This window comes from Cyanistes caeruleus, chromosome 4 (assembly GCF_971803275.1).
Source record: "Cyanistes caeruleus chromosome 4, bCyaCae1.hap1.1, whole genome shotgun sequence".
In the NCBI taxonomy this organism is placed as follows: domain Eukaryota; kingdom Metazoa; phylum Chordata; class Aves; order Passeriformes; family Paridae; genus Cyanistes; species Cyanistes caeruleus.
Window position 1 is genome coordinate 18,308,714 of NC_141704.1, and position 25,940 is coordinate 18,334,653.

The following is a 25,940-nucleotide window of genomic DNA, read 5'->3' on the forward strand; positions in this document are numbered from 1 at the left end:
CTCGACCAATGAGAACCCGTGGCTGATGCGCGCGTGGGGCTGACGCGGAAATCTGAATGGAGCTCGCGGGCCGCCGCCGGCGGGGCCGGGCCGGGGCGGGGCGAGCGCGGCCGCCGCTGCTGAGGGGGCTCGGCTGGGGCGGCCCCGCTCCGCATCCAGGGGTCCCGTGCCCTCGTCATGGGGCCCGGCCCCTCTCCTCGCCCGGGCCCCGCGCCACGACCGTCTCGCGTGGCCTTTGCAGTGCTGCTCTGTTCCGCCCTGTTGCTGCTGCCGCCGCCTGTCCGCGGCGCCGGTGAGCGGCGGCGCCTGGCGTGCTCCACCTGCCGGGGCATCGTCGACAGGTTCAACCAGGTGGGTCGCGGGGTGCGGGCGGACGGCCCCCCGGTGGAGCACAGCTTCGCGGGGGCTCCCGGCAGCGGCGTAGGCGGCTCCGCGGCGCCGAGGGGCGGCGGCCGGGCCTGTGCTGGGGCAGCAGCGGGTCCCGCTCCGGCAGCGGTCGCAGTGCTAAGGCGGGTGGGTGGCAGAGGTGCTCCATCTCCGCCGTCAAAGGTGCTTTGGTGCTTTTTGTACAAAAAGGCTGTCTCCATTGGAGCGTGTTCGGCTCCATAGGAAGTGCTGGTGAAAGCTTCGTACCCAAACATTCGCTGTCTGTGGCTACTTGCAGCAGCCGTACGTGTGGCACAGTAAATTCTGGGCCGGCAGCGGGGGCTGCGGTGCCTGGTGGCCGGTGCTTTGTACTCTCCGTACGCATTTCGGCTGCTGCGGGCTCTCCAGGTCTCTTGAGCTGCGGGGTTTCCTGCGAGGTGACGTTTGGTACCACTGGCTACCATTGGGATCAGCTGTGCTGATCGCCCTGTTGTAAGCTTCTGTGCTTAGCTTACAACGTGGTGCAGACCGGGCTGTTACCAAAACTGAATGAAGTAGAGGTTCTGTTCAAATGGTAATAAATAATAAATTTCCTAAGAACTTGAGGGAGGAGGGTGTAAAGTTTCATACATACATGGTTTTGTTTCGGTTTTTTGTTTTTTAATCGGCTGTAACGTGGCCTTGTTTATGCACTAGGAAAATTTAATCATGTTATCGTGTAACATACACTTTCTCATTTTTCATGTTGTCATTAGCTGTTGCTTTCATTCAGGAATTTGATCAGCAGCTTGAGAGCTTTACTGTAGTTGATGCATGGTGCTTTTCACAATTTTATGTAGGCATTTGTTATTACCCTTAGTTTTTGTTAGAAACAAACCCTATGTAATTTCTGGTACTTTTTATATGTAGGGTTTAGCAGATACAGCTAAAAAAAACTTTGGTGGTGGAAACACTGCTTGGGAAGAGAAGACGCTGTCAAAGTATGAGTCCAGGTAAGCTGTCTCAGCACTTCTTATTCAGCTGCATTTTGTGTTCGCTGTGTGTATCAGTGTTTGCTTGGAACTTATATATTGTACTTGGCAACTAAGGTTTCTCTTGTCCAAACCTTAAATTCTTAATGATTATAATGTTACATTACATTGTAATCTAAAGATTATAGTAAAGACTCAAACACCTTATTATTGCCTTTATTAGTCTTATTTCTGAAAACAACAGGGGTTAATTCTGTTATTAGTCATAGTAGTAATCACTGAAGTAATGTTTATTAGTTCTTTACTCTGATATTTGGTATGTATTTAAACTAATCCAGGGCACCCCATAAACTGGTGAAATATTCTCACTGAAGTCTGGCTGCTCTGTCAGGTCTTGAGTTGTATTGAATGTTTAAATTAAATTTACGGTTTTTCCTCTCTGCTTATAGTGAAATTCGTCTTGTAGAGATCATAGAGAATCTGTGTGACAGTAGTAACTTCGAATGTAACAACATGGTAGAGGAACATGAGGAACTTATAGAGAAATGGTGGTTCAAGGTGTAAGTATAATTTTCTTGGTGAAGATCTTTGTGTGAGTAAATTATCTAAAAGGATGAACTAATAATGTTAAATCTTGTGCCTGTACAATAGCAGTATGAGTAATTCTTTACTGTCTTTCAAGAGCTGCCATTGTGTACAGCTAGTTTCAGGCTAACTTTTAGTATCATGTACTGCTGTACTATGTTCTTTTTGATTTTCAATTCCAGCAGTGTTGTGCCAAAGGATCTACACTTGTTTCTTATATACTGTCTACTTAGTTACCAGCAGGCTGTCAAGGCAAACTAACATTGAAAAATTTTGAAGTTTAGTCCCTTATTCTTTTCCTTTGTCACAAAACTGCAAGAGGCTCTTTGGTTCTTGTGGGTTTTTTGTTTGCTTGCTTTTTTTCCTGAAACTACATTTTGTTCTCCTGGCAATCAAATAACAGCTGGTGTTATTCAGTGAAGAAGTTGGATCTTTTGAGGATGGTACAGTAGACACTGACTTTTCTACCTGCATTTTAGGTCAGACTGGAAATTGTGTTATACCTAAGTTTTTTGTATACCAGTCTTAAATATAATTAGTGCGTGGATGGCAGTGTAACATTTAAATTTCTTAATGTTTGGGTTTTTTAGTTCCAAATCACATTTCTTCTAAGTATTTTTCACTAATTTAGACTGTCAGCACTCCTAATTAGCTCAAATTCAATAGGGTGAACTGCTGTTATAACGTTTCATAGCTGGATAAGGCTTTTTGATCCTCCACTTACTTTTAAATGACTGCTTGCTTTATCCTTTTACCTACCTATACAAGATTGCATATGTGTCAACACGTTGTGAAGGGAATAGAATAGCAGAGCAGAAAATACAGTATTTCAGTTGGAAGGAACTTAAAATGATCACTTAGTCCCACTGCCTGACCACTTCAGGGCTGATCAAAAGTTAAAGCATGTTGTCAAGGTCATTGTCCAAACACCTCTAAAACACTGACAGGCTTGGGTCCTCCACTACCTTCCTGGAAACCTGTCCCAGTATTTGATCACCCTCTTGGTAAAGAAATGTTTCCAAATGTCCAGTCTAAACCTCTCCTGGTGCAGCTGTGAGCCCTTCCCTTGTGTCCTGTCATTAAGTACAACAGAGATCGGCACCTCCTTCTCCCCTTTCCCTCCTCAGGAAGCTGCAGAGGGCAATGAGGCCTCCACCTCCTTCTAGACAAGTACAGAGTCCTTAGGTGCTCCTCATAGGACATGCCTTCCAGAAAGGTAAACTATGCAACCCAAAGTCTTTATTTCGGCTAAAATTTGCGGAACTGGTCTTAAACTAGAAAATTTGACAAAGTAGACTTCCTGAAATAATCAAAACAATTCATAAAACACATTGGCTTTTGGAAAGTTTCTGTTTTTAATAGACCTTTTGAGTGCATGCAATTGATTGTTTGCATTCCTTTCTTTAACCTAAAGTATCCAAATGTCATTCAGTTTCTGTCGTAGTTTCCAAAGACAGTTTCTTTGCCCATCAACCTTAGGTATTTCTTACATGTTGTTACATAAAGAGTGGTTGATCACTGGAACAGGTTCCCCACAGCACCAAGCCTGTCAGAGTTCAGGAATCATCTGGAGGACACTCTAGCTCACATAGTTTAGTGTAGGAAGTCCTGCAAGGAGCAGGGAGCTTGTATGCTGGTGCTCAAGCAGCACATAACTAACTTGTTAATTTTAAATATGTCTTCTAAAACAATACTTGATCAATGGTAAAAAAAGGGAGAAATTTTAACCCTATTGTCAAGTTGCCAGTAATTTGAACAAATTTTGGCATCTCTTACGGGCTGTCTTCTGTATACTTGATATAAAGGTACGGCAATTATCTGTAAGAGAAAGACATAAATAAGACTGTCTAAACTATATATAAGCCTTCCCTAAAAGTAAGGTGTTTAAAAAAAGGGGTGTGTGCATGTATGAAGATGAATTGATTTTATGTGTTGCTCTTATTTCACTTTCTTCTTAAATATGATCTATAAAATTTGAGTAGAGCTTATAAATAGTATTGTATTTTAAAAGGTGCATTTTCAAATTGGAGGACTACTTCTAGAAATTGATTCCTGAAATCTTCGGAAGAAATAGGTTTCTAATCTGTCATGTGCAATAGGTTTCTCTCCTCTGTTGTGCTGGGTCAGTTGTGAGTTGGCTTTTAAAGAATATTTGTTCTTTTTGTTTGTAAATTAATACATACTATTCATATAATCTTTCATATGCAGAAAGAAGAAGTATCCAGATTTGTTTAAGTGGTTTTGCATTGAAACAATAGAAGTTTGCTGCCCTCCTGGAACTTATGGACCTGATTGCCTTGGTAATTTTTCTTCTGAAAAATTCAGTGGCAGATACAGTTTTTTAACCTGTTTGTTTCAGTTTTTACTGTCATGGACAAATATATGATGTATGATATTTTGCATGAGACACAGGCTGCTGTGTAGTATGTACTTGCTTGGTGCCTCATAATTGAGTGGCTACCTTGTGAATATCCTGCCTGAATAAAAATCTTCTGGGCATGTAGTAATGTACTAAGCTGTCAAGGGTACTGAGATGTGCAGAGACAATCAGTGTGATGCTCATATCCACACCTGACCCATCCTTAAAGGCTCCTTGTAACATGAAGCCTGTTGTTTAGGTGGTCTTGCAGAATCTCTGTGGACAACAATAATTGACCAGTTTTAAAACTAAAACTACCCAAATGCTGCAGGGGTTTAAATGAAGAAACTTGCAACGGTTGATCAGTTAAAAAGGCAAAGAGAAAAATTGGGTAAAAGTAGGTGGGAGGTGAAAATAAGGTCTTTGCAAAAGTGATGAGAGATATTTTTGCCTCTGAAGCTGGTAAAACTTTTAAATCTCTAAAACTGTACCTTGTTAAGAGATCAATTTTGAGCACTTAATATATGGGTAAAAATTAAGTCTCCATTCTCTATATTGATCTAAATGATAGCTGGTAGACTTTTACAAATGTGATATGAGCTGTCTCAGAGATACAGAAAAAATAAAAACACCAATTTTATTTAGGATGGAATAAAATTGGAAAATAAATAAAATTTTGATCCATGGTCTTTACCCAAAATCAAATTGATAACTGAACTTTCTGGGAGATTGGTTTGAGTTTCTATTGTACTTGAATATATTATTGAGCATTGCCTTATTGCAAAACTTTTGGTTACTCCCAAGGGTGAAAAAGACTCTTGGAAAATATATCCTTCTAAAGAAGGAATAGAAGAATTTAGCATGACATTTTTAAATTTTTTTTTTTTTTTTCTTTTCTGTAAAGAGGGATGGACTTTGGATGCTTGTGCCTGGAAGTCAGAACTTATTTCCTTAAACATCTGATTTAAAAACATTTTTGATCCTTTTTTAGCTTGTCGTGGTGGATCAGAAAGACCTTGCCATGGGAATGGCCACTGTGATGGTGATGGTACCCGAGGTGGAGATGGCTCATGTAGCTGTAAAAAGGAGTACACAGGAGAATTTTGTTTGGACTGTTCCAGTGGTTACTTCAGTTCCTTGAGAAATGAGACACACTCTGTTTGTACAGGTAACCAAGTCTTAACACATGCTTCTATCTTTGTGTTAGTTCTTCAGTTTTTTGCAAGCAAAAATAAAGGCAGTTGTAACTAACAAATGTAGAAACAAAACATAGTTTGGTCACTCAGCTTTAAGCATAAAAGACGGTTTGCTGGAATTCTAAGGTTTTGCTAAGTCATCTTTCCACACTGCCCTTGATTTTTAAATTTTTTTTTTCTGCTTTAAGAAGTAGAATTCATAAAAATCTTTGCTTCTCTGCTTCCAAAGTACTGTTAAGATCTTGAGCTGAAATTGCTACATACTGGACTGCTTTAAAACATAGTTTTTGCTCATGTCTCAGATAATCAAAAATGGAATCAATGGGCATGGAAAGAGTTGATCTGTACTGCAAACGACTTAGATTCCAGTTAGATATGCCTAAGTTTAATTTTGAAACAAAGTCAGGTTGTAGGAATAAAATTTTGCATTAGTCAGATTTTCAATTGTTCTTAGACTCTTGGTTAAATTCTGCAACAGTTACATCCTGACCCTGGGATCTAATAAGATTGTTTTTAAATAGTTTGTTAGGGTTTTTCATTTTAATCTGGTTGTGTAGTAATTCTTCTATATGATTTGTTTTAGATTACAATATATAGCATACTTAGATTACAACATATAGCATACAAATGTTACATAGTGTCTGTTATATGTGTATGTTATATATATACACGTGTACAATACGCATAGACAGCTGGATTTTTAGTATATTTTCTTCTGAAGTTCTTTAGAGTTAAATCACTTCACACATTGCTCTCATAGCTAGCTGTGAGGTAGTTTGCAAACTAGCTATGAGGTAGTTTGACGATTCATTAGGAAAAAAAAATGCAGAATTTTATGTTTAAACTCGTGTCCTAGCCTTGAGAGGCTGAGCTAAATTTGCCTTCCTGATCTCCTCTTTCCAAATATTTTAGAAATTGGACCTGCCACTTCTAGTCACTAGAATTTCATGGCAGTGTTCTCAGTGGTGCAAATAACTGTAATTGCTAGATTTGGTTTCCAGGGATATTTTGGGATTTTGCAGTTGTTTTGGTCAGATAGCTGCATATGTCAATATTAAATCTTGAAATAAGAGACGTGCCATCTTGTGAATGGGACTTTGAAGCTACTGAAAAATGATGGCTTCCAATGAAGGCTAAATATAGTTTTCTCTGAGAGTTTGTGTGCCCGAACTTGTCTTGGGATCTCTCAACAAAACTCAGTTTTTCTCCTCCCAGCTTGTCATGCTGCCTGTAAGACTTGTACTGGTTCAAGTAACAAGGACTGCCAAGACTGTAAAGAAGGCTGGATTAAAAATGAAGATGGAGCTTGTGTGGGTGAGTAATGCTTGGCAGACTTCAAACAGGTTTTGTAGTAACAATGGCTAGTAAGACAAGATGACATCACTTCCGAGTTTTATTGTATTCTGTGGAAATGATCTGTCAGTTTAGATTTCTACAATTTTATTAGTCTCTCTTTTCCTAACTCATTTCATGTTGCAGGAAAACGGTATTTTCTCACTTCTGATTGCCTGGTGATAATGGTTATCTTTATCAAACTGTTCACTGTATGTCTTTTTAGTTTAGTGGAATACATAGAACAGCAAGTGGGGTGTTTATTTTTAGACATGAGTTTTTTTGGTGTTTATTTGAATGCTAAACAATGTCCTGCTCTTGACTTCAGCTATTTTGTCCATTAGTAGAAAATTCATAAACTTAACTATTTTGTACTAATTGTACATTTACCTTCACATAACTTCGTTGTAAATGCTCAACCCTAGTAGAGTTCAACCACTCGCTGAAAGCCATGAGTGCTAACTTTTCCTGTTGTTGGACAGAAATACTAGGAGAGATCAAGCTCAGTGCTTCCATTAATCTCTTACCTGTTTTTATCTTAGCATTTAACTTGGTTTATGAGGAGATGTGAAACACTTCAGGGAAAATGTGAACACTATAAAAATACTCTCAGTGCAGGAAAGCACTAGGGGAGAGTAACACATTCTGTTTAAGTGGTTGAATTTGACCCTTTAAAGACCTCCAATGTAATGCCCAGAAACAGTGTCTTAGAAATTACATGAACACTGCTTCCTTTTCAAAGTGCCAGTGAGAACTGGGACTTGAATTACAGCTCTTGCAGTACCTTCTTGGGCAACTACTGAGCACTCCCAGGGCATTTTTAAGATGCTTTGGTACTGTCTTCTGTACAGCTGAGTTTTTTCCAAATAATTATTGCCACTACTGAACTATAAATCAATTTTGTAATCGATAGGAATGATGGGTGCAGCAACAAGATGAGAGTGACAGCAATGACAGGAAGAAAGGGACTGAAATAGCATTTCTTTGTTTGAATTTTTTAATGAAATACTGTTGCACCCTTTCCTCAAAATCATAATAAGACTTGCATGGTTTAACTCTGAAGTAGAATTGGTTTTCAGCTTGACTGCTGCTAATCTTAACCTGATTCGTTCCAATTTGCTTTGTGTAGAATACCAAGAGGCGCATGTATGTGCATTAGTATAAATTTTTTAGTCATATGAAGAATTCTATAACTTGGTAATGTAGGAGTACAGAAGAAAATTGTGTTCCAAAACAATAGTCTGTCTGCTTGTTTGTTAGAATATTTGCATAAATGCATGACTTGAAAATGACAAAGATCACAGGTTTACTGGAAGTTTATTTAATTTGAGCTCTTGAATTTCTGATACATCTCTAATTGTCATCACAAAGCATATGAGGATCGATTTTGATTTTCTAATACAGATTTAAGCTGAACAAAACAGTATATGTTACCATGATGGTTTTGTGTCTACCATGTTGCATACCTGACCCCAAACACATTGCAGCAACTGTTCTCAATGCAGTCAGTTTATAGCATCTGTCTGTTTAATCTTGACTACTATTTTAAGTAACTTGTCACTTTTTATGTTTCAGATTTAGATGAATGTGCTTCTTCTCCTTGCAAAGATCACCAGTATTGTTTGAACACAGATGGATCTTTCTCTTGCAAAGGTTTCTTTTCAATTTGCTTTTGTGTTTTACTGTCTAGAATCCTAAACTAATGCTAGAAGTAATGCTTATAAAATGCATGATATGTATTTGGTGCAGTGTGGTCTGATCCTCACTGGGCACAGGGATGATGAGGCTTTAGACCTATTGTACAAGCAAAACAAGAGATTTCTGGTTATTTCTACTTGGCTTTTGTAAGACCCGCCCCCACCTCAAGTACTGCCTCCAGCATAAGGAAGGCATGGACCTGCCTGAGTGCCAGAGGACAGCTGTGAAGATCTTGATCAAGAGGGTCACTTCCCCTATAAGGACAGGTTGAGAGAGCTGAGGTTGTCCAGTCTGGATGAAAGAAGGCTCCAGAGCCTTTCAATACCTAAAGAGGCCTACAACAAAGCTGGAGAAGGACTTTTTACAAGGGCATGTAGTAGATGAGACAAGGAGGAGTGGCTTCAAGCTGAAATAGAGTAGGCTTAGATTATATACTAGGAAGGAAATCTTTATTATGAGAGAGTTGAGGCACTGGACTTGAGAAGTTATGAATACTCTGTCCCTGGATGTGTTCAAAGACTGGTTTAATGGAACTCCAGGCTACCTGGTCTAGTGGAAAGTGTCCAACCCCCTAAGGGGGATTGGAACTAGATGGTCTTTAAGATCAACTTCCAGCCAAGCCAGTCTATGATTCCTTCTGTGGGTAATCTGTCTGACTTTGAGGGTGGTATTTTAAACCCCAGATAAACAATTTTTTTTATGCATAAAATATTTTATCTTTAGCATGTGATGCCAGCTGTGTAGGTTGCACAGGAGAAGGTTCTGAAAAATGTAAGACCTGCTCATCTGGATATGTGAAGGAAGATGAGAAATGTACAGGTTGGTGGATTTATCAGTACCTAGTAGAACGCTGGGTGACTCACTCTTGGTTAGCTATGCACTTTAGCCATGCTTGAGAAGCTCAGAATTACATTCACATTTGTGTGCTTCAGCTTTCATGCCCGTCAAGATGGACCTAGTCCTTCCAGTATTAGCTGCAAAGATGTTCTCAATAACTTCCTTTATATTACTCAGCTAATATGATTGACAAGGCTTAAAGTGAACCACTGGTACGAAGGAACAAGGTATTTTTATAGTAGGTTCAGGAAACAGCTACATGAGTCTTTTGTTTGTCACTTAACCACTTCATCAGATCTCTGTTTCTATTCATTTCGTAGCAGAAACACAGGCATTCTGATAATCCATCAGTGTCCAAGTTCAAATGATAGTCATTCTTGGTGAATTATAACATGAAATTAGACTTCCTTTGTGGGAAAGAGCATAATCTGAAGTAGCTATTAACTGTGCTGCTGTAGTATTTACAAGCTCTGTTCCCTTTAGCTATACTTTGATGGCATAAATAGAAAATGACTGTGGGGGAGATGTTCAGTAGGTTAAGACAAATTGCCTAATTGTGACAAACATAACTGCTTAATACATTTCTCTGTACAGGGATCTGCAAAACATTAAAAAACAACCATTCTGGATGTTACCTGAATAACTTTGAAACAGTCCAAATCATGAAGAATTAGATTATTTTAACAGAAGTTAAATCTGTTGTAGCAGCATTCTGCTCCTCAATGTTTGTCATATTTGAACAGCATTTTGTTTATATGACTGAGCACAAAAAAGTTTTATAACAAAATAACAGCAGTGGACTCTTTCTTTCCTGTGCTATCTTTAGATATAGATGAATGTAACCTTCCTGAAAAGGTCTGCACAAATGAGAATCAAGACTGTGTAAATACATCGGGTAGTTACAAGTGTGTATGTTCAGAAGGGTTTGAAGATAAGGACGGAACGTGTGTTCAAACTGTAAAATCAGGCAAGTAGCTTTTAAGGGACAATTTAAAACAATTAAAAAATATATGGTGTATCAAAAACTTTGAGTTTTATTTAAGTCTAAGGGTCTAGTTACTTGTAAACCCTTCTGTATTATTTCTCATCTTTGTACAGCTGTAGTCTGTATCAGTAGTTTGTAGTGTAGGCCACACTCTGACCTGTGTTTTTTTACTTAGTTTATGTTCTTAAACATTCTGTTCTTGTGTTACTAACACATTTGTGCTTAACTCAAGGTTGTGTTTTTAAGTCACTTAAAGATTTGGTTTTGTTACATAAAATGAGCTAGCAAATTTCTACTGTCATAAAAATGAGTTTGTCCTCCCCAGTTTTTTCCTTTATCATTAGCTGTAGTGACTTAAAGGTTTAAAATCTGATTGCATGCAATCTTCAACTCACTGAAATCTCAGAAAATTACAAATTAAAAAAAGAGTTACATATTCTCTCTGATCTATAACAAAACTGGATTTGTTTATTTTGTGATCATGTGAGTGCCAGAGCTGGTGTTAAGGTGAAATGGGGAAGATGTCCATCTGTCAGTCACAGGGAACTGTTTAGTTTCATTTAAATTATACCTTTTGCCAAAAAATTCAACTATCATTTTTTCTAGGATATGTTGGCCCATATGGACAGAACTATATTCATTTAATGTTCCATTACTCCATCGAGACCTCTTTTACAATTCCATGGAGAAAGATGGGATTATTTTGCAATAACAGCTGTAGGAGAATAGATGAAAGACACCTAATTTCATACCTTTATTTTCTTTCTACTTCTTAGCTTGTTTGGGTAGTTTTTTTGTCCTCCCATTTCTGTCCCCAAGACTGATTTTTCAACTTGTACTAATAAGTTGTAAAGATGGATGTTGTATTGCTGCTCGAGGCCACTCAGTTCATTCCTTTTAATCTCAGTTATTAGTCCTTTAGAATCAGTTATGTACTTCTCTGATACAGATACACAGGGTATCAGTTATTACCTTTGTTAATGTGGTCTGACATTTTGAGACTAATAGTAAAATAAAAGGTTGACAAATTGGCTTAGGTTTTTTTTTGCTTAGATGATGATTTTCCCAGTATAATAAAATTGCTCTGCTTTTTTAAAGGTTGTTTTAACATCTGAACTGAGCAGTTTACTATAAAAACAATTTTGAGTAAGACTCGCCCTGTTTTTTCAAATAATGGAACTACTACTGAGAGGTTGTGTAGAAAGGAGGAAATTCACTGTGAATAGCTGAAAACAAAAGCCTAGAATAGAAGTGCCTGTGCTGTTTTTATTTTTACTTCCACTAATAGAATTATAAAAGTTTATTTGAAAAATTTTGTTTGCATATAGTAAAAAAACTAAATGCATGCTTTGATTAGGACAATAGTGCAAGTAGGTGTTACATATGGCCTAATTGCTTCTCTGGTCTTGGTAAGTATGTTCATTTGGGTTTCACTTAAAAAAATCCTAATTTCAAAAGTCATGGTTATATTTATATAATTAATTATATATGTATATTTGATAGTAGATTTGTATTGTAATTGTGATATTTTACTTCACAGGAGAGGAAGTAGAGAGTGAAACAACTGAACCTTCACATACTGAACATGTTGACTTATGATCCACGCTCAGAACCAAAAGACATTCCTATCTAAAGTTTTAAATTATTGGACTAAGTCTGTGCTAGCTGACCTACTGTGGAAGTGGTATGAAATACACAGGTTGCCATTAAGACTTTTTTTTTAAATGGTGACAACCTGATCTTTAAGCTGCATTTCTTTATTCTTAAATCCCACTTTTTATATAGTTCTTCTAAAAGAACATTCTAGATGGGTTAGTATAAAATTTGAATGAACATAACACTGTACCCAGCAGCTGCAAACAACTTGCAGGCTTCTCATTCTAGTGCCTACTGAAAATTGTCTTCTGTAAGAATTCAGTTGCACTTCATAATTCAAGAAAAATTTAGACTGAAGTTTGTTGTTTCTAATCATGAGAAATATTTCTGTAACTGAAATACAGCTTTTGGAAATTGTCAAAGGGAATCTCTCTTGTGGGGGAGGGAAGCACTGTTCCCATAAACAAAATAGAATGCCTAATATTGCATTCAATAAAAGTTTATTTTGTTGGAATGTGCCTTAAAATTTTTAAGATGTTAATACCTTGATGTATTGTCATGCCTATTTTTCTTTTAAGTCAGTGAAAAAGCCACACAAGCAGCCCAAACAACCCTCAGAAAATCAAAACCCCAGAACCTTGTAAACTGTATTTCAGTTCAGCATGGAATACTAGTACTCAGTTGTATTGGAATATACATGAAATAAAAACCCCAACCCAACAACATCCCCTCTCTCACACACACTTTCCTCTAAAGGAAGAACTGTGTCAACTTAACTTTTCAAAGGCAGGTAAACAGGTCTTTCTGACAGATACTTGCATCAACTATGTAAACTAGTTTAGAAGGTGGTGGAAAGTAGGTTTGGTTAACACATGCCCACAATGGCTCATAGTTACTATGTGAGTAGTCTCTAGAATTGATGAATACAGGACTTTCACTACAGCCTACTGCCATGGGTAACAGCTTCCTGTCTACTGCAGAGCAAGCATCCTGCAATCAGATCTTCATCTTGTCTCTTGTGCCATTTCAGAGGGAGAGCTTATAAGCATATCATAGACTCAACTGCCTATGTGTTGTTTCTAAGCTTAAAGGCAAGTATAAGAGCTAAAAATGGATATATCCTGTAGGACTGTCAGAGCTGTAAATAAAACAAGGACCATCCACATACAGTCTCTGGTGGAAGTGAGTAAAGTTTAGAGTACATTGTGGTGATGGATACAGGGAGTATAGCAAGGGGGTTATAGAATACAGCTAAGAAGATCACAGTTCAGGCTTTACTATGAAGAAGTTAAAAACGGTACCCTGAGGTAAGGGGACATAAAAAGGCTATGAATAGGGAATAGGAAAATAGTAAAAATCAGGCATCTTCTATATACTTCTGGAGTCATGTGAGGAAGAGTTTCTCCTCTTTATCACCACAGAAAAAGAAATTCTTGAAGCTTATGGTTTTTATCACTCACTTTCCATTACCAGAGTGGAAGCATCAGAGTGTTGTTCCCTACAAAACATACAGACATAGTACCTGGGTATTAGGAGTCACTAATATTCTATTTCCTCAATTCTCCCATTCTCCTACCACCAATTATAGGCATGTGTTGTTCTGCATTAAATTATTGTGGGGTCCAGAAAGGTGAGTCCAAATATTTAGAGCTTTCACAGAAGGAATGTTGGCCAAGGTATGTATGTGATAAATATTTAGTACTGTGCTACTGTCTTATGCCCTCTTCATGCTGAGTTTTTAAAGAATTGTATTCTCCTTTTACTACTTCAGACTGTAATTACTGCCCCATTTTAGAAGTTGAAACTAAAAATTGTTTTGACTGAACTTAATCTTTTTTCCCCCCTCTGTCTTGAATACAGTGGGGATTGGACTCTGAGTTGGTTTGGGTTTTGCCCTTTATAATCAGAATGGAGCGGGTGGAGGAGCAGGATTTGAACTGATTAGCAGAAACTGGCAATGAAAGTCAAGGCATTTTGTTAACGAAGCTAGTCCAGACTATCAGTGCTTTCTACTGTATATGTTAATATTTTGGTGTTAAAAGAAAGCTATTTCCATTAAATTTTTTATTGCATTGTAAGGACATCTGGTTACGTGGCACAAGACTTCATACTTAGGGTTGTCTGGAATTACAGGTCTCATGTCCAAGTATGCAAATATGTTGGTAAATACTTCAGAAGTGATCTGAGATATCCAGCAAAGAAGATTTGTGCCTCAGTTAAGTGTTGGTTAGGTACTTCTCTCATAAATACAAAGGTGTACTTCTAGATCCACACATATGATTTATTTTGTAAATTTCATACTATGGTATTAAACTGGAAGCAGCATCCCTTCTGCTAGATTGTTTTGCTACTCCTTTAGGGTTTCTTGAACTAAAACTAAGTGTTCTTTTGCTATGGGAAATAGTACTGAATAGTGTATCTAGGCACTTGAAAGGACAAGATTCTCTTTCTTGAATGCTCCTTGAAAGAAACACTTTCCAGGAGCAAGGAAGCTTAAAAGACCTTCATGTTTCAATTAAGGCTCTCGACATACCAGGAAAGCAGTCTCAAGTATGCAGCATCTGTACCGCAATCCTGCAGTGTCTAAACTTAGAAGTCAAGGTATGTGCTGAAATGTTTTCAGCATTGATACATAATACTGAATATTTTCTTTGATGTGAATTCCCAACATGTCTGTAATAGACACTGAGTTCTCTTCAAAGTGTAATACAATCCATTCCTAAATAGGGTAAATTAATTTTCTTTTGCAGAGCACTATGATGACTTAAGTAATTCAGAAAGTCAGTGATCACCTGAAAGGGTACAAATCATAATCTTTTTTTCCTCGGAGAACATGCCAAAGTCAATAAGTTATCAACAAGATCGGGACATATATGAGATACATGTACAAACACAGGACTTTTTATGGATGATGAGGACTGATCATATATCATCCTAATGTGTATGGGGGAGGTACTACTCAGGCAGCTGTCAGCTGAAGAGTGAAACAATGATATTTGTAAGTTGAAAAAACACCAAGAATTGTGAAAATCACCAAATGACACTTCAAGCATAAAGCTCTCAGTCTGTGTGGCACTATGTGGATATATTGAGACAATTCTCCCTGATGAATAGGATATACCCTGCCCTTCAGGTTATTTTCAGACCATTCTTAATACTGCACAAAGTACACTAATAATTCAAGTTTGCCTTAGTGACTAACTGGAAAAAAATGTGTTGAGAGAAAAATAAGCAACAAAGCTCCCAGCAAGAAAATAAAGGCTTTAAAAATCCAAGAAGTCCTGGATAATATGTAGCAATAATATGTAGCAATAATATGAATGACTGTTGTCCATAATGGTCCTACCTGACCTCCTGATACCCCTCCCTTCCCTCTGTCTCTGAGACTGCTATGGATTGTTGCCTAAGATTGCATTTTATGTGTTCTGAAAGGAATCTTCTGAGGTTATTCAAAGTAACTGCCTGTGGTTTTTTTTTTTCCCTCCCTTCCTTGCATCAGAATGGAATTTTTCTCATCCCTTTCAGCAACTTCACACCTTGTCTAATTTCATGGTTTCATTTGCTGCAGACATGCCTATAGCAGCCTTTAATACCCTTCAGATTCTTGCTGGTTCTTCTCCAGACAGGCTTTGGTTTTCTTGATTCCATTCCTTCATGCTAAGACAGTGGGTCTGTATTTCTTCCAGGTCACTTGCCACCGTTTCCACCTTGTGTGTTCCTTTTTACTTTAGTCAGGAACTTGTTCATTCTTGACAGCTTCCTGCCACCTTTGCTTGATTTCCCACACCTCAGGATGGAGAAAGTGATCAGTGAGAATCAACCAACTGCCTTGGACCCTTCTGTCTAGGACTGTCTGCCTTAGTTCTCCTCTCAGGCTGATGCCTGAACTACCCAGGTCTACTCTTCTGATACAAAGGATTATGATCTTCTACTGCTTTGAATACAAAATAGTATTTGGTTACAATTCTTGATCTACTGCTGAGGTAAAAATATTGGCTCTCTACTTAATGGTGCTTTTTTTGTTGAATCCAGTCCTTCCTATTCAGTCTTAGTTGGTGGGGTGGCTGCAGGCTCTTTGGGACTAAGGGTCATCTTTTTTGATCTGCTTTTGTTAGAGGTACGCCCTAATCCTCACAAATCCCCCAGTTTGTATCACAGCATTTGATGTGTAGCATTCATATCTAGTACTGCATCCACTAGGGCAGAACTGCATTAGCAGTGGCTAGAAAGTTATGCAGCTAGAAGAATTGTTTCTACTGCTGAATTCTGTATTCACAGTGCACAGTAAATCCAAAAGGGAAGAAAAAAAGAAAGTTGGATCTTTAAATACATATTGGGACTGCTCTTCCAGTATTTTTAAGCATGTTTGAAAAATTTTGGATACTTTCGTGGTGGTTTGCAAATTGTGATGTCCACATGGTGTATCATTTTGGTAGATTAAGTATACAGTAACTTCATAAATCATTCTGTATCTCTGGAGGAGTTTCAATAGATCTTATACTTAGACTACACAAATTTATCTTCCTTGAGGAAAAAAGAAAAAGCTCCTTAAATAAAATCAATTCTGGTTCACACAGATTTTTTGAGTGGCTTCTAGGAATTTGGTCCAGATCCTGCTATTCTTGCCCATTCTGCGTGCCTGTAAGAAATTATTTGTAATTAAAAACCAAAAAAACATTGATTTTCTTTAGTATTTAGTAGTTTAAAAAAAAGTCTTTTTTGTTTGTTTGCTTTAATGAGATGAAAGAAGAAGGAATACACACTTTAAGAAATAAAGTGTCCTACTTACTCAGGTCTTTTTTCCATTTGTTTGTTTTTTCATAGATAAAAATGGCTGCCCTAAAAAAGGGATATGTGAATAAATCAGTCAGTATTCTAACAAGCAAGACCCTTGTAGGTTATCTTATTCTTCCCTCACCGGTATGGAATTACTCTCTCTGTGCCTTTGGAAATGCAGTATCTAAAAATTGCTGAGATAATGTATTTTCCAACATTCCACAATATTTTATCTACTAGAATATATTATCATTTGATAGTAATTCTTTTTAATGACTAGCACAATAAACAAGAACTCTCCCACGTGCAGCTGGGATTATGCCTCATTTGTTTGAGGTAATGCACAGACAAAAGATAGTCCTATATAAGATCTTTGCAAAAGGTGGAAGAGGAACACGTTCAGGGAACTGAGACTCATCTTTGATATTTAGCATAAAAAAGATGCAGCCTTTTAGTTGGCTTTTCAGTGTCACATTTCCAAGCACTAAAGCAAAGAAGACCAGAAACTACCATTTAGAAAAGCATAACAACAGCTGACATTTTTGTATGAAGTGTAAATAAAAAGGCTAACCATAACCCTTGGCAGCAGTGAAACATAGTTTCAGTACTGAGATAAATCAACTTGCTCTTGGGAAATTAATATTTTTTTTTCTGTGTGAGTGTATCCCCTCAGTGATTTTGTAACTTTAAGAAAGTTGTTTTCATTTATTTATCAAGTAATAGCAAGGTTACCTGTGGCAGGTCAGCATGGGCAAATAGAAAGGTCAAACATCACTGGGAGTGGAAAAGGGGGACTACAAAGCCACCAGGTGTATGGAGCAGCCATCAGAAAGAGATGGTGTGGTATTCACCTTCAGTGGCAATCTCTTGGAGCTCTTTAATAATTTGGCCAAGAGCCTGGACTGAAGCAGCAGCTTCTTAGTATTTAGGTTAGTCAATAAAGAATTGTCTCTACTCCATTTTTTTGTTTACTCATCTATGCATTGAAATGCTTATGTTATAAAGAAACATTTTCTTGGGTTGGTATATATAGACCTGTGTGCCATAGATAGATACCTGCCAATTGAAGTACTTCATAACTTTAATTTTGTTTTCATTATACATCATAAGATATGCAGTAATTAAAATAAATTCTTCCTACCTCATGTCAACTTTTGCAACAAGATATTTTACTGCAGTGTGAGCTGTAGAAGCTGGATAAACTCTTCCCATGAGTTTGCAAGGGAGAAAAGATGAGTCATTAAGACACAAGCTGTTGTGGCTTTTAGGACATAATTTTGTTATCAATTCATTGCACATTTTTCATGTTCAAAACGAACAGTGTCCCTAGAATAAGTTTTCTTCTAGGCCAAAGCTCTTTACACAAGTGGTGCTTGACAGGCCATTTGACAAGACAGTCATTTTAATGGGACAGCTCTGGAATTCCAGTTTGGGAAAGAGAGCTCTGTGGTGCACTGTTGCTTCAGGCATTCCCTTTGTAGGTGATAAATGCTACAGCACAGCTGTTTGCCCCATGCAGAGATGCGCAGCTGTGCTACTCAGGAAAAGGAGTTTTTCTCTGCCATGCCGTTTCAATATATTGTGCTGCAGATTTTCACTTCTGTTTTAAGCCAGCAGAGGGTACTCTTAAGCTTCCAAGAATATGCTACATTGTATGCCTCAGGAGGTTACTGCCTCAGAGTTACTTTACTGAGGGGTGGGGCTGAAAATGTGAGCTGTTAATTATATGGGCCTCATTGTACTTCAGTAAAAGTGTCGAATTGACCACATACTTTGTTGAGTAAACCTGCACTGCTGTTTTTGCAAAAGTGCAAACCAAGATCTTGTCAGTATAATACAATCCTAAAAATGTGGAAATTCAGGCTTGAAGGTATTCCAGGTTGTTTCTCATCCAAACGTTGTGAGGCAGGGTTACTGTGAGAGCTGAGTAGTTGCCTTACCCACTCTTGAAAACCCATAAGGATGGAGACTGCACGTCTTCCTTTGGCAGCTGCTCTCACAGACAAAATGTTCATCTCTGTGTTCAGGTTGAACCCGCTGTGTTCCAACTTACACCTGCTGTTTCTCGAAGTCTTGCTGTGCACTGCTGTGCGTCCTTGATCTAGTGACTCTTCTCCTAATGCATCCCAGAAGGCTGCAGGCTCTGCTGCCAGGGCACTGCTGGCTGACATTCATCTCACTGCCCACTGGACACACAGGGCTTTTTTACACAGAGTTGCTCTCCAGCTCTCAGTCCCCGGACAGATGGTGTCACTGCAAGAGGATCTTCCTTCCAAAGTGCAACAATTTGGGCTTGTCCTTTTTGAGTTTCATTAGGCATTGTCAGTCCATTCCTCCATCTCAGCTAGATCCCATTTTTCTATGAATTCTTATATTTACACTCCATTTTCACTCAAATCAACAGTTCTGCTGCCTTTAATAGAATGAATTTACTAGAATTAGGTATGAAGCTTTAAAGTTTGTAGGCTTATGGATTACAGATTTGTATACAATGTTACTACAAGTTAAACTACAAAATTAGATCACGGATTTCTAGTCTATTCAGCACATAAAAGAGGAACAGATTCTTATCTTTTCTTTGAAAAATAATATGTCAAGAAGAAAAATAATCTTTCTTATATAGCTTACATATCTCTTGTGTGATATGATAGTCAAGGTGCAAGGCAAAAATGCACATTTAACTTGATAGAGTGATGAAAACCTTACTATAAGTATTACTTTCATTTTTAAAGGCTCATAATCTTTCTCTAAAAACCAAATATATTTATGTCATTACTCATGTGTAGAAACAGAGATTATCAAAGCACAACTGTTGCTCCCTCACTATTCTTCAGTCTTCTCCTCTGTCAGTCAACTACATCAATAGTTAATCCTTCTGTCTATGGCTGTGTTTTCTGCGAATCATAAGTGTGACAATGAGGTGGCAAGAAACACCTGGGACCTTTTCAGAATTCTTGGTGGTGCATCTGGAGCTCCCAGGATTGTCAGAGCACTGAGACTAATGGAACCTTTTATGACCAATTTGCAACCTGGCACCACATGAGCCAGATGAGTTGCTGAAAGCTGGTGACTCTTTAGGGGAAGTATAGCAGTATTTTGTACAAGACCCTTGACTTGACACTGGTCAATTAAATTCTACCTCTTTCTTCCCAAAACTTTGTGGAAATGTACTGGGTCATCAAAAATATATGGTTTTATGAAGGTCACAATCTATTGTACTGCGCCTTTCATTTCATTTTTTATGATTTCATGGCTGGAAAAAATAAGAGATTAGCAAAGGGGGAATTAGATGCTGGAATATGTATAGACCAGACAGTAACCATTCTTGTTACCTGAAGAAAGGTGAGGTTAATCTTCTGTTATTTGTTTCATTTTAAGGTTATGAATAATCTCAGTCTGTAACTGATGCGTTTGAATTTTAATGGAAAAGGGTTTGACATCAGCCTGGAGGGTTTAAGGTACTGCAGAGAGAGGTCTGCATATGGCTGAAATGTTTCCATCTAAGGCAAGAGTCAACAGCATAAAGTGCAAGAATTGGGGGAGAGGTCATCCCTTCAGATGCAGTGTTCTCTAGCTGCCGCTGAGCTCCTTCAAGTGCACTTAGCTTCTAGCTGGGGGAAAAAAAGTAGTCTGGCACATGGCACTTGAAAAGATGCTGACCCCTGTTCTACATCTCACACTTCCACAGGAAACATCCATGGTTGTTGAATTTAGCTGTATCAGAGCATGTGTTTCAAATCCTGTAAACTTATGTATCTGTTAACAGCAGTTTAAAAACCTGCCAGCTTTCATAGAATTCTATAAACAAGAATATGTAGTACTTCTGGAGAATTATCTGCTATTACTCTGAATATTGTCTGATATGTACCAGGGAAAGCATCACCCATGGAGGTACATGCTCCATATTGGCTTGCATTCTGTATTATACTAATATTTGGACTTCCCTCAATGTGAAGTAAGAACACAGTGTTTATATGAGTTAGAAGCACAGTACTGGAAAGAACCCGCTATATGAGTTAATGTTCTTTGAATAGCAGTTGAATAAACTTTCATGGGAAATTTGTTTATTTCTGAACTTAAAAGTGGTTCCAGGAAATACTCATGCTGTGACAAAAATTTTCACTGTTCTTTGGTATAGACAGGGATTTTATCACAGGATCATGGGTTTCTGAGTTTGCCAGTAAAAGAATGGACAGGCAACACTTTTTGAGTCCTTGTATTTACAAATATAAAGAAGGAAGAAAAAACATCATAATTCTGCAAACTAAGCATGACAACTGTATTTAAGGTTCCAGGAAAGCCTGAAAACCTTTACAATTCCTAGTAGCAGTTGAACAAAGAGATGATGGAAGTCTGTTAAAATAAGTTGTGGGAAACAATCACTGGTGAGTTTTATCATTGCTAGTATCACTTCTTTTAATCCTGCTGTCCTCTATGAATAAGCAGCAAGCAGGAGATTTTTCTCAAAGCATCCATACTAAGTGAGCTTCGACAAATTTTTTTAAAACACAATAGGGCTACAGGAAAAAATAGATGTGATGATGTGTAGAACAAAATACAGAACCTTCTGAAAACCAGGATAGTCTGGAATATATGGTAAAGGTGGAGCCAGTGAAACAGAATGAGCTGGCCATTGCCACAAAAGTCATTCCAGTAGTACACTGAAATTTTACTTTAGCTCTTCCACAGGAAGACCTATGGAACAGGTCTCCAAAACTTTTTGACTTACACATGTCAGCAAGGACAGATGAGTGATGAATTGAGATATGTGTAATGGCAGCCCACCAAGGTGTCAGTTTCATCCTGCAAGATTTCAACAAAGATTGCTCTGAGTTTTTCCAGGTCCAACTTTGAAGGACCCTTTTTCAAGCATAGGATATTCAGAAAACATCCATAAACAAATCCATGGCGGAGTGCAGGCAGGAATGAGATTCCTGGGTTGTAGATCTAGCCTTCCTGTAAGTTATTTGTGTGATTTTTGGATTGTTTTCTTCATTGAGCTTTATCTTTTGGGCAGGCCTTGCCTTGATAAACTGGCCTGGACGGTGTTATCCCAGTGTGAGGTAGGAGAGCACATCTCTTCTCATACAGAGGGTGGAATGTCTCTGGTGTCTCTCATTGAATTTGAAGGCCAGACTCAGGAATTAAAACAGTTGACCTTAATCAGGAAATTTAGTGGGCTAACTGGCCACACATATTCATTGTCATTCAAGGCATCTGTATGGTTACCTGACTTGCTCTGGAGAACCTGACAGGCCTGTGGCAGCCTGGGCTTTGGATGAATTCAGTGGTATCTGGTGAAAACCAAATATCTCTAGTGAACATGGGGATCATAGTGATTTTGTGCTTTCTAGTGCTTCTGTGAAATTTGTATCACCACAGAAGTGGGAAAACCACTCAAAAACTCCAGTGTGAAGTGTCCAAAATGATGAAATAACTCCAGGCTTTGGACTGTGGAGCATAGCATATATCAATTCAAACAAATCCGAGAATTAATGTAAACTTTGAAAGGACAGGCAGCTGCAATTTTGGCCAGAATTCAAGGAAAATAACAGGCAGAGAGAAAAAGTTGCTTTTGATTATACAAGGTTTGGTTGTGTGGTCAAAATTAGAATTTATGCAGTCTCTTGTTTAGGGAGTCAATGTTTCTGTATGCCCACAGCAAGAACAGAATAGATGGACAGAGAAAATTATAAAATGCAACTTGACAAATGCATATTGTCTCAATCTCTTTTTTTTCCAAATGAAATTTTTTATTTTTCCCTTTATTTTGCCTAAAAAGTACCAATTCTAAGAAAAAACAAAACTTTTTAGGGGATAGCAATAACAACAGGACAAAACGTTCTTCTTCACAGAACCAACTGTTTGTATGAGGTCCTGTTAAGAAATGCTAAACTTCATCAACCTTTTTTAACCTCTCATGCTTTCATAGATAATGATGTATCTCATGGTGACAAGTCATGAATGATTTTCTGGAATACTTGTGTCTGCTGCTAGCAGGAGTCACAACATATGTTCCCACATAACAGCTCTTAGGTACAGTGGCTAGTGCTTAAAGTGGAAACTGATTTTCAGAATCGATATTGTAGTGGAAATCAATGAAACCAGAAAAATGAAATTATTATTCCTTTCCAGTTGCAAACAGCTTAAGTTATTATACTTAGATTATATTCTCCAGCTTCAAAGATAAAGACAAACATCTAGCTAATTGGTGAAGCTGTGCATGCAGGCAAGGAGAAGTTCAAGAATGCTTTCCAACACTGAACAGATTTTGGAGATCGCAGGTGATACTGGTTAAGTGATGCTGAGGATCATTTTTTCTGGCTAACTCCTTGGCTTTCTCTGCCCCTCCCTTCCCCACCTGCTGCATTCCTCCCCACTCCCTTCTTGCTTTTGTCTGCAGCCAGTCTCCTTTCTCAGACCACAGCTGTCCAAAGGCCTTTGCTTGCTGCTTACTTTTTTCTTACACTTGGTGTTTTACCTCACTTCTATTGGTGTCCTAAGAGAGAGATGGGATTCTTTCCCTTGCCAGTAAAAACTGGGGTGATCCACAGTGATTCAATACCCCTGAGAGGATGGAACTAGTCAGCCAACCCTGTCACTTGGGGGTATCACTGTAAGTCAGGTTTACTATTGTTGTGAGTCAGTGGGAGACTTAGCCACAGTTTTTAGCTGGACCATGACTGAGAGCTTAGAGCACTAAAAAGGAATGGCTGGAAACAGAAACCTTTCTGCCAATGTTTTAAAGAGGTCTCTTGCAAGGAGAATACCCTAGCCATTGGGGACCTGCTTGTATTGGAGTGAATGAGCTTTCAGAAAGGAACAAAAGTTCAAAAGAGAATAAAGATAAATGTTTTTTTCAGAATACTTGAATTAGAGAATTAGATAATTGCATAACAGATAAAACTTTGCTTGTTCTGGCTCTCTCACAAAGAGAAATCTCTACTCCAAGAGGCTAAACAGAGGGATAAATTGAATAGCAGATGGGTTTGCTTGCTCACATGTAAGAAAATGCAAAATACCTTTATCAGCCAGTCCCTCACATGGGAAGTTCTTGAGAATAAGGACCAAGCGTGAGTGGAGCAGTAGTTTGGGTGACACTGGCAGCTGCATCTCTGGGCCTGCTGGTGCCAAATGCCTCTTAAAAAGTCTCCTTCCAGAACACTGGGCTGGAGTGTCTGAAAATCTCTTGGTATGGTGCCAGTCCACAGTAGGTACTTCACACAGGTATCACAAGTTGTTTATTATGACTGCAGATTTCTCTTCAAGAGTTAAGCAGTACTGAGTGGGACAGGCAATGTGTTTATATACCTGTACCAAAGCCTGGTTGTTTGCTGAGTCAAACTGCAAGTAGAAATATTTATGAAACAGTTGCCCAAGTAAAACATAGATAACATTTCTGAACACAAAAGCTAGTACCCCTCAGTGAAGAAAATGCTTGATGATGATTCTTGTTTTGGATGAGTCAGGAGACTTAATGCAAAGTCAGACTATTATATCCCCAGTGAAGCTGAGAAAACAGTGTGGCTCAGCAAACAAAGTCAGTCCCTCTGACTTTGGTTTAGAAATTGATAGTTTTTTGTTCTGCAGGGAGGCTTAATTTGGCTTGAATTAGCAGAAATGTCATTGTAATGGGTATGAAATGATGGAAATCAAGTCTGGCTGTGACTGCACCACTTTGAATGCAGGTTATCACAGACTAAGGATACAAATGAGGCTTGGATGCAAAACTACTAAGACTTCAGAATCAGCATACATTTTTCAAGACAGATCTGCATTGCAGTTTCACCAAGGAAAAGACCAGAAAAATGTGTCCTTTCTTAATTGGAAAAGTTTTTCTGGCACTCTTTTCTACCCCTCAGGCAACTGACAGACGTATTTTAAAACACCTATTTTATCATATTGATAAAAATTTATGCTTGCAGAAGTTTTATGGTTCATAGCAATGATAATTAATCCCAAATCCCATCAGTTGTATAGTAGTTTTAGTGTTGTGCTATGTTGTTAATAAATAACATGCCATTTCTCCAGGGTGAAGCTTCTCATGAAAGGAGTATATTTTCAATATAAAATTCTATTGTTATGCTGGCTGAGTATGTCTACCAATTCAGTAAACTGTATTACTAATTTTCCACTATTATTAATAAAATAATTTTCTATTAAATTATCAATGGTAATAATTGTCTGTGAGAGTCTGTTTTCCAGACCAATTTTGTAGTTTCTCCAAAACAAACAAACAAAAAAAGTAATTACAATAGGATAGTTTATAATAAGATATTAAATGCCTTAAGTATCTTTTGGGATCAGACCTGTATGTTGCAATTAGCTTATTTGTTATTTTTGATAACACCTGCTTAATATATTCCAAGCCTTCTACAAAAAAGCATGAATTTTCTTTGTTCAGCTTTGTATATACAAAATTTGTGGTGTCCAACAGTGATGGCTTTTAGGGGTACTTAGGAATTACCTGTTCCTCTATCAAGTATCTCCAGAAAGGCTGCAAGTGTTGTTGTCCTATCTAGTTTACAATACCTTGAGTGAACTGTGTGATAAGCTGCCCACTGCCATAGCCCACAGCCATACTGCCAGGGCTGTTTAAAAGGGTCAAGAGGTGCCCAGGGGTCCCTCAATGTAGATGTGTTGACTCTGGATCAGCACTTGGGTTTGGCATTGACCCATCTGCACACTGGGCTCCTGTTAGAGCAGAAGTATGGGGACCTCAAGTCAGCTCCACCTGTGCACAGCACCTGAGTTTGAGAAATCTTCACCTGGGTGTTTGTGGACCTCATGCAAAACCAAAACCTTTGGGCTCAGAAGCTCTAGACAGCTCTGTTGTCTGGGTTGAACTTTGCTGAGGGTGAGGGGTTGTTGATTTACCCATCAGGGCAGACAGGGATTCCCTTCACATAGGAACCACAAAAATTGTATTAATACAGCATAGCATCAGGAGCAGTTTGTTCCTTAATTAGAAACATAACTCTTACTTAGCAGGTCTTGCCCTGCTAAGATGGAAGTAACCTGTGTGTTGTTATAATCTCTGGCAGAAATCACTTTGACCTCTGGCTGGGCTGAAGGTGGTGGGAGAAGCACATCAGTGCTCTCCATATGCTCCCCACTGTGGAAATCTGCCCACTCCTTACTCATGGCAAGTCGAACGTTTCCTCACGAGGCCCCTGATGAGTCAGCCAAACCCCAGAAATGGCTCCTACCCACACAAGCATCTTCAGTCAGAAATAGAC

At 38.4% G+C, this 25,940-nt stretch overlaps 1 protein-coding gene across 1 annotated transcript; it reads left to right on the forward strand.

Annotated features, from left to right (window-relative positions):
- The first annotated feature begins 72 nt into the window (after positions 1-72).
- Positions 73-12,439, forward strand: CRELD2 (CRELD disulfide isomerase 2). The gene is made up of 10 exons (XM_086886880.1): positions 73-351; positions 1,276-1,358; positions 1,787-1,897; positions 4,131-4,222; positions 5,273-5,449; positions 6,693-6,791; positions 8,385-8,462; positions 9,231-9,326; positions 10,171-10,311; positions 11,870-12,439. Exons 1-10 carry the CDS (start codon positions 178-180, stop codon positions 11,926-11,928), a joined length of 1,110 nt encoding a protein of 369 aa, XP_086743006.1. The 5' UTR covers positions 73-177; the 3' UTR covers positions 11,929-12,439.
- The last annotated feature ends 13,501 nt before the right edge of the window (positions 12,440-25,940 follow it).